This window comes from Saimiri boliviensis, chromosome 4 (assembly GCF_048565385.1).
Source record: "Saimiri boliviensis isolate mSaiBol1 chromosome 4, mSaiBol1.pri, whole genome shotgun sequence".
In the NCBI taxonomy this organism is placed as follows: domain Eukaryota; kingdom Metazoa; phylum Chordata; class Mammalia; order Primates; family Cebidae; genus Saimiri; species Saimiri boliviensis.
The window spans coordinates 62,838,723-62,855,673 of NC_133452.1; the positions used below are offsets into that span (position 1 = coordinate 62,838,723).

The 16,951-nt window shown below is 39.1% G+C and overlaps 1 protein-coding gene across 1 annotated transcript in view; it reads right to left on the reverse strand.

The window, feature by feature from the left end:
- Window positions 1-16,951, reverse strand: part of QRSL1 (glutaminyl-tRNA amidotransferase subunit QRSL1) — a 45,943-nt gene that overhangs the window by 25,811 nt on the left and 3,181 nt on the right. The window contains exons 2-5 of the mRNA XM_039466208.2: window positions 9,998-10,157; window positions 9,582-9,680; window positions 6,542-6,638; window positions 1,842-2,018 (exon numbers count right to left, since the gene is read on the reverse strand). Coding sequence (XP_039322142.2) covers window positions 1,842-2,018; window positions 6,542-6,638; window positions 9,582-9,680; window positions 9,998-10,157 — 533 coding nt within the window. The remainder of the gene's footprint in view (window positions 1-1,841; window positions 2,019-6,541; window positions 6,639-9,581; window positions 9,681-9,997; window positions 10,158-16,951) is intronic.

Sequence of the window (16,951 nt, forward strand, 5' to 3'; positions counted from 1 at the left end):
CCTAAGATGGAAAGGAGAAGGTGGTTCTCCTAACCAGGGCTGGGAGGAGGGTTAAAGGGTATACAGTTTTAGAATTGCAAGGTGAAAAGTGTTTGGAGACTGACTGCAAAACAATGTGTTTAATACTTTTGAACTGTACATTTAACAATGGTTAAGATGGTAAATTTTATGTTATGTGCATTTTACCACAACTGAAAAACTGTTTCAGGAAAACAAAAATTGTGCTGAATAGTACATACCTACTATAAAAATTAAAATATTGACATTCAGTACTTCCATGCAATGACTGACATACAGGTATGCAACTGTTACCTTTAACAGAAATGGATTCTGTAACTTATTTTTCACCTAACAATTTATCTTGGTTATTTTTCCATGTCATTACATAGTGCTCTAACTCATTCTTTTTTTAGTGGCTGCATGGTACTCCAGGAATCTTCCTGTTTTTAAAAACTACTGTAAAAGAAACAAATCAAAAAGGCGGAAACAAATAAAAAACGGGGAAACAAGAGCAGAGCACTTCACAGTTTGGGATACACTCACTCTGAAGTTATTTTTGGTGTGTGCTTCTATTGCTTACATTGAAAGCAAAGCTTTGGACGGAAGAATGCTCCTAACAATAACATGGCATTTGTGCGCTACAGAAAATGCAAATTATATTTCCTTTCTTACACTGTCAATTTAAGCTACAAAATCAGACTGTTGCTTTCACAATTTTAAAAGATACATTTTCTTATTAGCATTCACTGACGGCTATGTAAAAGTAAAACACATTTCCATAGGAATTATGTGTCAAAATGCCATCTACTCAAAGCACATTCAGAAAGATGAACACTAAGTGGGATGATGAGGACAGAAAAAAAGCACCTAATCCCGCAGTCCTAACTTGTCAGAACTCACATTAATATTAATGCAATGCTATAAAATTCCACAGAGATAAAATGAAATGGTTTTACTTGTTAATAAGATTTTAGGAAAACTGAAAAAAAATCTGTAGAACTCACACCTCCATAGCTCTAAAAAATTATAAATAATTTATGGTTGCAACATGTGTGAAAGAACTTAGTTTTAATGGATAATTAAGGAGAGATAAAATACAACAATATTACTAAAGAAACACATTCATTTTGATTAAATTGATACTGATAAATATAGGAATGGCCATATTTGCTTTCTTTTCTTTGGGTAGTTAAGAAATGCTTTACAAATGGGACTGAGAGTATGATCAATGGATTCTTAACAAATACAAAGTGTGACAGATGAACAGTGCCTAACAAGCTTGAAAAAACTTTACTGATGCACATGTTTAATTGCACATTTAGGAAAACACTATTTAAAATATCTTATGAACACATATTAGCGTTTTTTCTTTTGTTTTATTCCTTTTTTCCCCTAAAATCTGATCTTGCTGAAGGAGAAACATTACTAACAGCTTAGCTCAACAGCACTTAACTAAAGCCATTGCACGTTAGTCCCTAAATATTTGTACAATCAGTGAGCAGACACTAAAATTACTTAAAAAATGAAATGCAATTAAGTTCACTTATGCTCAATGCTTTATTCTGCAAGATCCATAAAATCATATTTTAAGAGAACCAGATACTATGCAGAAAAATGTTATTAGGTTAACAGATATTTAAGTCAGAAGTATAAAATATACAGTGTACTGTACAGTTGAGTGCAATTACAAGATATAATTTTGATATACCTTTGAGCACATGTAGCTCACTAAAACTAAAAATACCAAGGTATGAACTACTCTACTGTTGCATTTTACATATAGTTTGTGACTATTTGTATTTGGGTGTGTTTTAAAATACAGATAGAGAAAAGCATCTTACGCATAGCATGTGAACGCAGACACGGCAGCTGCACTCCCACCTGAGCTTCCTCCAGTTATCAGCCAGTCTGAATCTCCACTCTTGCTGTGGGGATTCTGCTTCTTTTTTTCTCTATATTGTTTTGAATAACTCCAGGGGTTTTTAACTGGTCCAAATATACCATCTGTGCTTCCAGATCTGATGAAGTGAAGCAAGATACCTTAGCAAAACTTTCATTTTATGTGAAAATGTCATCTTCTGAGTATATTATTTGCTTCTAACACTCATTGAGCATTTAGAAACCCATCGTAGCTTGAACTGAAAAAGGTGGGGAGCCTGCTCAGCTGTAGCTTTCATTAATTAGACAGTTCAGGAGGATGGGAAGAGCACTGGTGGTAGAAAGTAGAGAAAACTAATCTGCTAAGAAAAGAGAAAAGATTTTTGTCTCATTTAATAATTCAATTTGATTGAAGATGATTTCCCTTGTGAATCAAGGTCTTCCAGTTGAAAAGGGTCACATTCAAACATTACGTTTTCTGAGGAAATCTCTCCCTTAACCAGAAGTTCTATGAAAAATATTACAAGTGGAATGCTAATAACTTTTAAATTTTTGAAATTTTATTCTCAAATAAATTGCAAAAATAAAAACATATCTAAAGCACTTTATACCCTTTATCCAGATGTATCTATTGTTAACATTTTATCCCATTTATTACTTGTGTGCTCTGTGTATGTTTGTACATATGCAGATACTTAAGGGTATCTTAAGGGTAAATTAAATATACTATAGCCCTTTAACCCTAAATACTTTAGTGTGTATTTCCTAAGAATAAGAATATCATGTTATACAGTTACAGCATAGTTATCAATCTCAGTAACATTAATATCAATACAATACTTTGATGTACTATATGTAATTCAAATGTGTCCACTGATTCAATAATGAACTTTATAGCATTTTATCCCCTTCCTGGATCAAATCTAGAGTCAGGTCTTCCATTTAGTTATCACTGTCTTGTCTTTTCTTTGAGACAGAGTCTCGTTCTATCTCAGGCTGGAATGCAGTGGCATGATCTTCGCTCACTGCAACCTCTCTCCTGGTTTCAAGTGATCCAGGTTCAAGGGATTCTCATGTCTCCAGAGTAGCTGGGACTACAGGTGTGCACTATCTAACACCTCGGCCTCCCAAAGTGCTGAGATTATAGGTGTGAGCTACCGTGCCCAGGCTCATTGTGATTTTAATTTTCCTAATGATCAAACATATTAAGCATTTTTTCATGTGCTTGTCAACTATGTTTTAATCTTTGATGAAATGTCTGCTTAAATCTTTTGTTCATTTCTTAAAAACAGAGTTGCTTGTTTTCTTATTGAGGTGGGCAGTGTTCTGTGTATTTTAAATCTCAGTTCTTTCTCAGATACATGTTTTGCAAATATTTTTCTGTCTGTGGCTTGCATTTTCATTTTCTTAGCATATTTCAAAGTATAGAAGTTCTTAATTTTAATGAAGTCTAATCTATTAATCCAGACTCTCAGACTGCTGTGGTGCTTGTGGGCTGCCTAGACGGAGCCCCAAAGGGAGGCTCCGTGGCGGGCCGAATGGTGGCGGGCCGAATGGTGGCGGGCCGAATCTGGGCAGGAAACTGAAGGCCAGAATGTAAGGGGGCGGTTGGGAAGCCCTTCGGCAAGCAGGGAGAGTGGAAAAAGTGGATTTGTTCTTCATGTGTCCTATCTAAAAGAACTCTGACTAACTTAAGGGCGCAAAGATTTTTCTCTGGTTTTTTTTTTTTTTTTTTTAAGTTGTTTTTCTCTGTAGAGAAGGGTCTCACTATGTTGCCCAGGCTGGTCTAGGACTCCTGGGCTCAAGTAATCCTGTTGCCTCAGTTTCCCACAGTGCTGAGATTATAGGTGTGGGCCACCAGGCCCAACCTACTCTAAATTTTCTTAAGTTTTATGATGTTAGGTTTTGCCTTCATCTCTCATCCTGGAAGATTTTCATAGCCCCTTTTTGTTTTCATATGATATTTTAATAGAATTGTTCTCATTTTGGATTAATCTTTTGTTTCTCTGTTATTAGAGTCAGGTTATACATTCTCAGTTGGAGTATTACATAGGTGATATCATATCTTCAGACAATTACATCTGGAGGCACACCATCCACTTCACCCTCACTGGTGATATTAATTTTGATCAGCTGATGAAGGTCATGTCCTAAAAGCCTTTGTTCAAATTTGCTCCCATGGATTAGTTCATTCGACATACATTTAATGGATTCCAAGAGATACCACTCTGAACTACACAGTCAAGGACTCTTGTTTCTATGAAACAGGGAACAAAGACCAAGCAAATATTACAAATGAGTGTCATAAAAGGGTAAGTATAAAGTATTTTTGGTGAAAGACTGAATGCTTTTCCCCATGATCAGGATCAAGGCAAGGAAATCTGCTTTTACTACTACTATTCAGCCTTGCACCTAAGGCCCTAACTGGTGCAATAAGGCAAGTAAAAGAAATAAGAAGAAATAAGACTAAATCTATTTGCAGACTACATAATCTGCTACATAAAATATTCCATAGAATACAAAAAGACCAACTAGAACTAATAAGCGAGCTTTAACAAGGTTATGGGATAAAAAGTCAATATAGAAAAATCAGCTATGTTTCAACGTACTAGAAATAAACAATTAGAAACTGAAAAAAATATCATTTTCTATAGCATTAAGAAACATAAAATGGGAATAAATCAAATTATATATGTGATTTATATGCAGATCATAAAAACATTCCTAAGAAAAACAAAATCTCACTAAATGGAAAAATTTAGGTATTCATGGATTTGAAGACATGTATTATAATGTCAATTCTTCCCAAGTTGATCTATAAATTCAACAGAATCACAATCAAAATCCCATTAAACTTCTTTGTAGAAATTAGCAAGGTTATTCTAAAACATATCAAAATACAACGGATCTAGATTATGTAAAATGATTTTGAAAAAGAAGAACAAAGTTGGAAGACTCTTACTATATAATTTCAAGGCTTGGAATAAACAGAGGTGCAATAGAGTCCAGAAACAGACCCACATGAATGTGCTTGATTTTTGACAAAAAAAATCTAAGCGGCCGGGCGCGGTGGCTCAAGCCTGTAATCCCAGCACTTTGGGAGGCCGAGGTGGGTGGATCACGAGGTCGAGAGATCAAGACCATCCTGGTCAATATGGTGAAACCCCGTCTCTACTAAAAAGTGCAAAAAATTAGCTGGGCATGGTGGCACGTGCCTGTAATCCCAGCTACTCAGGAGGCTGAGGCAGGAGAATTGCCTGAACCCAGGAGGCGGAGGTTGCGGTGAGCCGAGATCGCGCCATTGCACTCCAGCCTGGGTAACAAGGGCGAAACTCCGTCTCAAAAAAAAAAAAAAAAAAAAAATCTAAGCTCATTCAGTGAGGAAAGGATAATCTTTTTTATCATTAGTGCTGGAATTAATGGTTATTTGTATGTTTAATAAATGGACTTTATTCATACTCTATATGAAAATCTAATTCAAAATGAATCACAGGTCTAAATGTAAGAGCTAAAATATAAAACTTGTAGGGGAAAAGTCTTTGTGACCTTTGGTTAGGTAAAGATTTCTTAGGACACATGAATCATAAAAGAAAAATGTTAAGCCAGGTGAGGTTATGTGTGCTTGCAGTCCCAGCTACTGGGAAGGATAAGGTCAGAGAATCACTTGAGCCCAGGAGTTCAAGACCAGCCTGGGTAGCACAGTGAAACCCCATCTCTAAAAAATAAAGTTAAAAATGGGCCAGACACAGGTTGCTTCTGCTTCTCAACCCTTTGTTAGACCAAGCTGGGAGGATAGTTTGAGTTCAGGAGTTTGAGACCAGCCTGAGCAACACAGTGAGACCGTATCTCTATGAAAGGAAAAAAAAAAAAGAAAGGAAAAGAGAGAGGAGGGGGGAGGGAAGGGGAGAAAAGAAGGCCAGGTGTGGGTGGCTCACACCTGTAATCCCAGCACTTTGGGAGGCCAAGGCAGGCGGATCACTTGAGGTTAGGAGTTCAAGACCAGCCTGGCCAAAATGGTGAAACCCTGATGCTACTAAAAATACAAAAAAATTAGCTGGGCATGGTGACGCATGTCTGTAGTCCCAGCTACTTGGTGGGCTGAGTTAGGAGAATCGCTTGAACCCAAGAAGTGGAGGTTGCAGTGAGCTGACACGCACCATTGCACTCCAGCCTGGATGACAGGAATGAAACTGTCTCAAAAAGAAAGAAAATCAATAAACTGGAGTTTATCAAAATTAAGAACTTTTTGAAAGGCATTTTCAGAGAACGAAAAGATAAACCAGAGACTTGAAGAAAACATTTGCCAATCAACACCTGTCTGATAATGGATTTGAGTCTAAAATATACGAAAGAGTTCTTATAATGCAATAAGAAGACGGCCCAATTTCAAAAAATGGGCAAAGAATGCGAACAGCTGCTTCACTGACGAAGATACAAGGATGGCAAAATAAACACATGAAAAGATGTTCAACATCATTAGTCATCAGGGAAATACAAACTAAAAACAAAATTAGAGATGACTACATATCTGTTAAAGTGAACATACTCTCACAGAGAGACTAAGAAACTGGTATTAGATCCTCAATCCTTTCAGGAAACTAAATTTAGTGAAAATAAAGGCACAGACAGAAGAAACTCAAGAGAAGATTTCAATTTCACTTACCCCATAGCAAATTCATCTAAATTTGTTTTTCCCATTAGCAGAGCTCCCTGATCCAACAACTTCTGAACTACTGTAGCATTATAAGGTGGTACATAACCTGAAAAAAAATTTAGTTGTTTTTTTTTTTTTAAAGTCCAGAGGATCTTTTATTTGTTTATACCTATTATGTCATGAATTCACAGGGAATAGGCTCTAGCAGCTCAGGCACCTTCCCACTGATTCTCACACAGTGCACTTCGCTGCGTGGAGCAGGCTGGCACTTCAGCTGCATCCAGGTACCTTTATCTTTGGCTTCCTTGACGCATTTCAGGAAGCAATCTCGGCTCCTATAGTACTTAATGTGCTCAATATGCACATTAATTCTCTTGGCAAGAATTTTGCCCTTGTATGTCCACATCAATGCCAACAGCATGCTGGGTAACACTGTAGACTCCTCCAGTTTTGCCATGGTAACATTTGTGGGGCATTGGGGCATTTCTTTTTGAACAGTACCCATTCCCTTGATGTCTACAGTATCACCTTTCTTTTCCTTTTTTTTTTTTTGAGACTGATTCTCGCTGTGTCACCCAGGCTGGAGTGGTGTCACAATCTTGGATCACTGCAACCTCTACCTCCTAGGTTCAACTGATTCTCCTGCCTTAGCCTTCCAAGTAGCTGGGATTACAGCTGTGCGTCACCACGCCCAGCTAATTTTTGTATTTTTAGTAGAGACAGGGTTTCATCATGTTGGTCAGGATGGTCTTGATCTCTTGACCTCATGATCGGCATGCCTCCCAAAGTGCTGGGATTACAGGCGTGAGCCACTGCGCCTGGCCAACATCACCTTTCTTACAGGTTCGCATGTACGTGGCAAACAACTCCCAGTTTTCTAAAAGGCCTAGAGAATACATATCAGGTACCTCTCCTCCTTCCCTTTGTGTTTGTCATTTTGGTGAATTACTGGAAGCTGGTGGTTCCCGCCAAAACGCCAGTTTTTTTCAAATAGAAAACAAAACAGTGAACATGCAAATCATACGTAAGAAACAAGCATATGTTAGAAACAAGAGTTGGCAGGGTGTGGGGGCTCATGCCTATAATCCCAGCACTTGGGAGGCTGAGATGGGTGGATCACCTGAGGTCAGGAGTTCAAGAGCAGCCTGGGCAATGTGGCAAAACCCTACCTCTACTAAAAATATAAAAATTAGCCAGGCGTGGTGGTGCGTGCCTGTAACCTCAGCTACTTAGGAGGTTGAGACAGGAGAATCACTTGAACCTGGGAGGCAGAGGTTGCAGTAAGCTGAGATCACGCCACTGTACTCCAGCCTGGGTGACAGAGCAAGATTTCACCTCCTAAAAAAAAAAAAAAAGCCGGGCGCGGTGGCTCAAGCCTGTAATCCCAGCACTTTGGGAGGCCGAGGCGGATGGATCACGAGGTCAAGAGATCGAGACCATCCTGGTCAACAAGGTGAAACCCCGTCTCTACTAAAAATACAAAAAATTAGCTGGGCATGGTGGTGTGTGCCTGTAATCCCAGCTACTCAGGAGGCTGAGGCAGGAGAATTGCTTGAACCCAGGAGGCGGAGGTTGCAGTGAGCCGAGATTGCGCCATTGCACTCCAGCCTGGGTAACAAGAGCGAAACTCCGTCTCCAAAAAAAAAAAAAACAAAAAAAACCCACAACAGTCCAAACTGCAATTACGCAATTCATAGTGCTATGTATTAATTATTCCTAATTTAAATAATTGGTTGTACTTTCTTCTAGTAATTTTTTCCTACTGCTTAAATGTATGTTTTCCAAAGATAATCTGTACATTCACTTTTTTTTTTCTCAGCTCACTGCAACTTCTGCCTCCTGGGATCAAGCAATTCTCTCACCTCAGCCTCCTGAAGAGCTGGGATTAAAGGCACCTGCCATCATACCCGGCTACTTTTTATATTTTTGTAGAGACAGGGTTTCACCATGTTGGCCAGGCTGGTCTTGAACTCCTGACCTCAGGTGATCCACCTGCCTCGGCCTCCCAAAGTGCTGGGATTACAGGCATGGGGCACCGTGCCTGGCCAACTATTTTTATTATCTAAAAACACTGACTTTAACAGTTCTACAAAATATTACATGACAGACAGAGATGTACTTAGTATTTATGAAAGTAATAGTAAATGTCTATTTTGCTCATTGTACTTGACTTTTTCTTCTCAGATGATGTGATACCACACAGTAATTTTTATGTATTTCCAGTTAGAAATAGATCTTTATTTTCAACTAAAATTTCCTCTAACTATTGAAAAGCCCTAGTATATATTCCAAAATAATTAACAGTCTGAATATTAGAGGAAGGTTGGGCATATTCCTCATAGAAAATTACTTTTAGCATATAGTACTCTGAATAACCTTTTTCTATTTCTCTTCCTTCCAAGGATCCAAATATCTTGATAAACTCGATTTCTTTTGACCAAACTCAGAAGAATAAATCTAAGCAATGCCATATTGTGCTATAAAAAATAGAGGAATCAGGAAATAAAAAATAACTGGTCAGTAGATGTTAATGAATTCTCACATCATCCACAAGAGAGGGGTATCGATGATAGCCAGTTCATTCACACTCATTCCCATGTTATCAATGAGCTCAAGTTAGAGGTTATACAGTGTGTTCATGGTGATCAGTTTTTTGTGTTTTTTTGTTTGTTTTTTTAGAGATGGGGTCTCACTACATTGCCCAGGCTGGACTCAAACTCGTGAACTCAAGTGATTCTCCTACCTCAGCCTCTTAAGTAGCTGGAACTACAGGTACGCACCCAGCTGGTAATTAGTTATTGAACTGAGTCTTCCTAAATATTAATAGAATTTTTGAAAACTTCTGAAGTAGTGTTCATTAAGCTGGCCTACTTCTAAAGAAAAATTCTGCATTCTAAAAAAGCAAATAGTGAAAAAGGTGATATTATAGTCTAAGTATTTCCTTCAAAGACACAATTAGTCTGAGATTATCTTTGGTACTTTGTTATCCTTAAAGTGAAAAATACTTATTTTTACAAAATTATCAATGCTCTGATCAGTTAAATTTTACCTTTCAGCATATTTGATGCACATGTTGTCTCAATGCCAGACGTGCTAAAGTTGTCTTTGACTGCAATAGGAATTCCATCTAAATCCCCAAGTGACTGTCCTGCATTAAAAAGCCAAAAGAGTGATGAAGGAGATAGTTTAAAACATAAAGGTACATGAATACATGTTATTACAGTAACTACTAGTTTTTGGCATAGATAATTCTTCAGAAACCAAATTTATGTCAGAAACTAATAGAGTTGGACATTATAAAGCATCACATATCCATTACCCTCATTTTTATTATCCTCATGGCAAGTTCTTTAAATAAGGATATGTTTTATGTTTAAAGCTTCACTTGCCAAAGGGAGACTGCTACAACCAATTAAACTCCTTCTCTGGCGATATAACAATGAAATATAATTAAATGAAATTTACCATTCTTATATCTCTTTTCTGATTCTTCAGCTTGTTTTAAGGCCACCTCTTCTGATACAGTAATGTAGGCATTCAGAAACTTGGTCTTCTTGATAAGAGAAAGACATTTTTGACAGAGCTCTGTTGGTGTAATTTGGCCTTGTTTCAGTGCCGCAGAAGCCTATACACACAATTCAAAAACCTTTTACTGAGTCGGCAGAAGTTTCAAGTGTTATATTGGTGGTGGTGGGGGGGTGATGGAGTGGCTAAGTATTACATTTTGAAGTGAGGCTTGGGTTCAAAATCAAGAGAACCTATTACCTCAACACTTAGTGTAATGGATGAAGGGTGATGCACTGATCAGCTTGAGGACAGATGAAGGACATGACATTCTTCTCCTTAGCTAACTTTCGGCTTCAAAGTCAGGCTGTACAAACAACAGCAGTAAGTCAGGTAAACCATTCTGTCCAGGGGGAGTTGAGGCCCAGCACGGGTGAAGGATGGCTGAGGGCAGATTCTGTAGAGAGGGTAGCTTAGCTGCAACGCAAGCAGTCCAGAGAGAAAAAAAGAGAAGTGAACTGGACAGGACACTGCAGGATTTTTACGGCTCTCTAAATAAGATCTTTATACCGAGTGTGGAGTTCAAGTAAGAGACACTATGAATTGAGAGAACTGCTTATACAGGTTCAAAGGCAAACTGAAAAACTTTTCTGAAATTCTGTCTTTAGGGAAGATGTTAGGAAGGCTGGTAAAGAACTGCACCGAAAGTGACTGGGAAGTAGTGAGTATCGATGTGAACCGACAGGAAGCAGGGCCTGAGACGATGTCAGGACTAATATTTCCTGTAGGAAGTAATAATAAACGTAGTTACTTATCAGATAAAAGGATGAATAACAAGAAGTAAAAGATGACACCTAAGCTTTGGAGATTTTATGAAAAGATAATTGGATGAGATGGGAGTTGAGAGAAAAGGAGAATAGAGGAAGGAATCATATTTACCAAGCATTTTCCAAGAGCCAGACACTGTTGCTTTACATGCATTATTACTTCACTTAACCCTTAAAGCAGCCACACAGTTAGGTACTGTTTATCTCATCTGACAGATGAAGAAACTGAAGCTCAGAGACCTTGTGTGATTTGTCCAAAGTTACTCAAATGGCAAAGGACAGGGCGACTTCATAATATACAGTCTTCGCCATTTCTATCTCTACTCTATTGGAAGCTTAGTTTGTCCTCCAAGTTGACAGTTTTTTTATATGTCCTGTACACACTAAACAAGAGAAGTTTGCATTTGAAGGGAAAATCTGCAAATGATCTGCTCTCAGCTATTGAGTAAATCATCAAAGCAATGGCATTCTTAGTGTTGAGGGTTTTAAATGCAACAAGCAGTGGGAAGAGGTCATCAAGAGGATCCCTGATGCTTACAGACAAGAGGAAAAGGACTTCCATGGGGAGGCTACTGGACTGTGCAGGGATGGGGAGGGCAGCAAGGTTTGACTTAAGGAGGTGACTTCTATAGTAACAACAAAAGAGAGTTCGTCAAATTGTCTGTAAGAAATATAAAGCCTTCAGGCCGGGCGCGGTGGCTCAAGCCTGTAATCCCAGCACTTTGGGAGGCCGAGGCGGGTGGATCACAAGGTCAAGAGATTGAGACCATCCTGGTCAACATGGTGAAACCCCGTCTCTACTAAAAATACAAAAAATTAGCTGGGCATGGTGGCACGTGCCTGTAATCCCAGCTACTCAGGAGGCTGAGGCAGGAGAATTGCCTGAACCCAGGTGGCGGAGGTTGCGGTGAGCCGAGATCGCGCCATTGCACTCCAGCCTGGGTAACAAGAGCGAAACGCCGTCTCAAAAAAAAAAAAAAGAAAGAAATACAAAGCCTTCAGAAGAAAGAAGCTACAATAAAAGAGAGCCGTGTGTTTTAATATCATGTATACAGAATGGGAAGAACAAAGATGGTGATAGGCTGGGTGGAAGAGAGTTAGAACTAGCAAAAACCCAGAGCTAGACAGACAATATATACAGACAGATATATAGGCAGGCCCATCCCATGGCTAAGTTTTAATAATAAGGAAAATTCCATCTGCCACTGTCTCTCCTTCCTTGATTCCTCTCAAGTCCCCTAATGTCTACGATCCTCAAGCTGCTTCCAGAGTGGTAAGAGGATAAAAGCTAAGAGCTGGGATTACAAATGTGGTTGAAGGGTAAGAAATAAGACTGTATAGGAGTATTCACTTTCAATGGTGCTGATTTTCATTAAGACCATTTTTAGGAACTGTAGATTTGAGAAAAAAAAATCAACAAGGGAATTGGAAAACAGAAGTGAAAACAAAGATGCTAATCAGCTAGACGGACTGGGCATAAGAAGCAGGAAATATAAATCACATATACAGTTTCCCGGGACAAAACTGCAGGTGTCATATCTGAATATAAAACAAAGGTAACTTTCAAGTTTCGTTAAAAGAAAAAAAATTCTCTCTCTGGCACGTCTTTTCTCTAATGGAAACTAGGCTTTCCCTGGCAGCCACTGCTGCTCCTGTTTCGTGCTTACCTACCAGGTACCACAGAGTCCACAATGGGAGAGGAGACAGATGATCTCCTTGTTCCTCAATGCTTCTCTTCCCTCTTCTCTCAAACATCTCAGCTCATCTGAAGCACATGCCTTGGGAGATGACCTATAGCCTCCCTGGTACTACTTTAAATTCACGGACAATTTTGGCACCTAGCTCACTGTCATCTTTGTTGCTATTGCTCCTATCTCCCTTGTTCACGTCAAACTTCAAGTCCATGCACACCAATACCTGACTTTTCACTTCTTTGACCTCACTGTGCACAAACTTTCCCTTCACTTCACCCGTTAACAACTCTCCTGGTCATTGCCCAGACTACATACATCATTACTAACCTCCACACAGCCACCAAGAAAACGAGACCTTAGTTCTACAACTGCAGGAAATGAACTCTGCCAAAAACCAATGAGGTCGAGAGGACCGGAGCTCCAGATGGAACTCTAGCCCTAGCAGTACCTTGCAGCACAACTGCAGTACCTTGACTTCAGCCTTGTGAGACCCTGAGTAGAGAACCCAGGTACTCCATGCCGAGACTTCTGACCCAGAAAAGTGTGAGATCCTGGATTATGTTATTTTAAGCCGCAAAGTTTATAGTGCTTTGTTATGCAGCAATAGACAACCAGTATACCTCCTCAGAACAATTTTTAAAACTTGCTCAGGAACCACTCTCCTTAGAAAGTAAGGGAAAGGAAAATTGTAAATATATATAATTAGTAATTTTGTCCCTGTAACAAAATTAATGTTAATAATAGTTAGTACTTAGTTCTACGCATTGTCCTCGGTGCTTAATATATCATTTAATCTTCACATCCACACTGAGAAGCTATAATTATCTCCGTTTACAGATAAAAAACTGAATGAAATTCCTACCTGAGGTCACGTAGCTAAAAAGTAGCAGAGCTGGGATTCAAACAAGGACTGATCTTGTTTCTAAAACCATGCTCTGAACTATTTACTATACTGCAGGGTGAGTATCCCTTATTCAAAATGCTTGGGACAAGAAGTGTTTCAGATTTCAGATATTTTCAAGTTTTGGAATACTCTATATGCACTATATACTTTCTAGCTGAGCATCCCTAACCCAAAAATCTCAAGTCCAAAATGCTCCAGGGGCATTGCCTTTGAACATGCCCTTGGAAAATCATGTTGGTGCTCAAAAAGTTTCAGATTTTGGAGCATTTTAGATTTCCAGATTAGAGATGTTTAACTTGTGTAATCATTCTCTATGCAAGACATTTTGGCATTTATTTCTCTGCCATGAAGTGAAGACATTTTAATTAACTTAACAGAGAACATTAAAGGTTCACTTAGGAAAAGAACTGTCTTTTTTTTTTTTTTTGAGACGGAGTCTAGCTCTGTCACCCAGGCTGGAGTACAGTGGCATGATCTTACCTCACTACAAACTCTGCCTCCCGGGTTCAAGCGATTCTCCTGCCTCTGCCTCCTGGGTAGCTGAGACTACCACCACCATGCCTGGTGAATTTTTTTTGTATTTGTAGTAGAGATGGAGTTTCACCATGTTGGCCAGGCTGGTCTCGAACTCGTGACGTCGTGACCCACCTGCCTCGGCCACCCAAAGTGCCAGGATTACAGGTGTGACAGAACAGAACTGTCTTAAAAAAAACATTGCCTTGATAAATACTGAAGGTACAGGAGAATTCTTAAGGGCTGAGTGTTCTGGTGATGGGTACTTATCATCTCTTTAACACAGTCCATTCATGCTTTTGCCTTCTTGCTTCTTGAAACTGCATGTCAAGATCACCAGCAGGCTCCACATTCCTAAACCCATTGGTCAAGACCAGCCCTCATTTTATAGTACTCCTTAGTGGCATTCAACACAAGTAACCACTCCCTCTTTGAAACACTTCTCTGTAGTTCTGGACACCATACCGTCCTGGTTTTCCTCCTGTCTCACTGGGTATTCTTTCAAGTCTCTTTTGCTGGCTTTACTTCTATTGTTGACCTCTAAAATGTTGGAATTTTATGTCTTCTTCTATTTTTACATTTAACTTCCCAGGTAATCTCATCTGGCCCTATAGCTTTAATTATCTTCCATACTCTGGCCAATGTATATCCTCTTACCTAGCCTCTTTTCTGAAACTCTTTTCTCTAAATTCTTCTATCTAGCTGCTTAACTGATAGCTTCACTTGGATATCTAGGAGGTATCTAAAAATTAACACATCCAAAACAAAACTCTTGATAATCTTCCCCTTCCAAACCTGTTCCCTTCAGAGGCTTTCCCATCTTGATGTTACATTTCCACAACTGCCCTGGCCAAAAACCTAAGTATCCTCCTTGATTCTTCTCTTTCCCTCAAACCCCATATCCAGGACATCTGATTTGCAAGCCCTAACTTAAAAAACAATACCCACTCCCATTATCTCTTGCCAATGCAACAGGCTTCTAATTGATCTCCATGCTTTCTTGCCTTTTTTTTTTTTTTTTTTGAGACAGAGGCTTGCTCTGTCACCAAGGCGGGAGTGCACTGGTATGATCTTGCCTCACTGCAGCCTCAACCTTCCAGGCTCAAATGATTACCCACTCAATCAGAGAAATCTTCCCTGACCACTCCAGCTAAAATGTCCAGCTCCCCCAACTAGTTCTCATACTATAATCTACTTACTTTTCCTCCATAGAACTTATACTACCTGAATCAAATGTTTGGTTTCAGGAAGCAGGAAGTTCTGTCCTGTCCATTATTTATTTCTTTTGAGATGGAGTTTAGCTCTTGTTGCCCAGGCTGGAGTGCAATGGTGTGATCTCGCCTCACCACAACCTCTGCCTCCAGGTTCAAGCAATTCTCCTGACTCAGCCTCCCAAGTAGATGGGATTACAAGCATGTGCCACCATGCCCAGCTAATTTTGTATTTGTAGTAGAGACAGGGTTTCTCCATGTTGGTCAGGCTAGTCTCGAATTCCTGAACTCAGGTGATCTGCTCGCCTTGGCCTCCCAAAGTGCTGGGATTACAGGTGTGAGCCACTGCACCTGGCTCTGTCTGTTTTTAATGCTACACCCCAGTGCCTGGAACACAGGGGTACTCATTAAATGTTAGTTGAATGAATAACAGTTGTTTAAAATTTGGAACGAATTTCCCTATAGAACAATGATTAGTTTTTCTAAAGTTGAAGGTCCAAGAAGCCAACTGAATATATTATTCTTGAAACTTTAGGATTAATAATATTAGCCTTGTGCCTGGCTCCTAGAAACACTGGGATCATTCCACAAAAGACAAAGGTAAAAGTGAGATTCCTCCCCTTTTGAATGTACCTGGGTAAAATTTACAAATAGAAATTTTACCTATTTGGTATCTTACCTCCTTTTTGTGCCTATTATTCCTAGGGCTGCTCTTACCATAAGCCTCTACTCACATCCCCCAAATCGCCCCCATCATTTTCAGCCCTTCTCCCTAATTCCCAGCAAATTTTCCCCTCTTCAACTGATTATCTCAATTAAGATATTGTGAAGAAATTTGAACTGTTATAATTTACAATGAGTGAACAAATTGTTCAACCTTCCCAGGCATCTGTACCTATTTAAAAGAGAATTCGATGAAAAGATAATTGGTATGAATTAATTAATCCCTAATTAGTAGAATTTAGGGCCTCAGTACAGTGATATGGAAAAAATACCAAGTAGACAGAAAGTAGTTTTAGAGCTGGGAAATAACCACTAAATGTTTTGCATGCTAGGCATTAACAGGTATTTGCTAAAGGGCTGATTAAGTAATCATGCCAAGGCATCTTCTGGGTCTTCCCTTGTGTCAGCTCTCCTAAATAGTTCTTTTTTTTAACCCCATTAGGCAAAAGTTGTTTTTCACAATGGCTCACTCAATGACACCAGAGAGAAATAGTACAAAAAAGGTAGCACTTAAGGAGCCATGACAGTTGTCAAAATCAAAACAGAGTCACTTGTGTTAAAATCCTTACAAATGGAGCCAGGGAAGGTCAAGAAGAGAGGGTTCTCATGTACAAATGCCTGATAAGAAGAACTACCACACTTCAGCTGACAAAGGATTGATAAGCGGAGTATATAAGCAGCCCAAACAACAGGGAAAAATCCAATAATCAAATTAAAACTGGGCAAAAGATCTGAATAGCCATTTCTCAAAAGAAAGACATATAAATGGCAAACTGGTATATGAAAAGGTGTTCAACGTCAATGATCATCAGAGAAATGCAAATCAAAACTATAATGAGATATCATCACACTCCAGTTAAAATGGCTTCTATCCAAAACACAGGCAATAATGAATGCTGGTGAGGATGGAGAAAAGTTAGTTGGGTAAATTACTACAGCCACTATGAAGAATAGTATGGAAGTTCCTCAAAAACCTAAAAATACAATTACTGGTTGGCTGCAGTGGCTCACACCTGTAATCCTGTCACTTAGGGGGCTGAGGC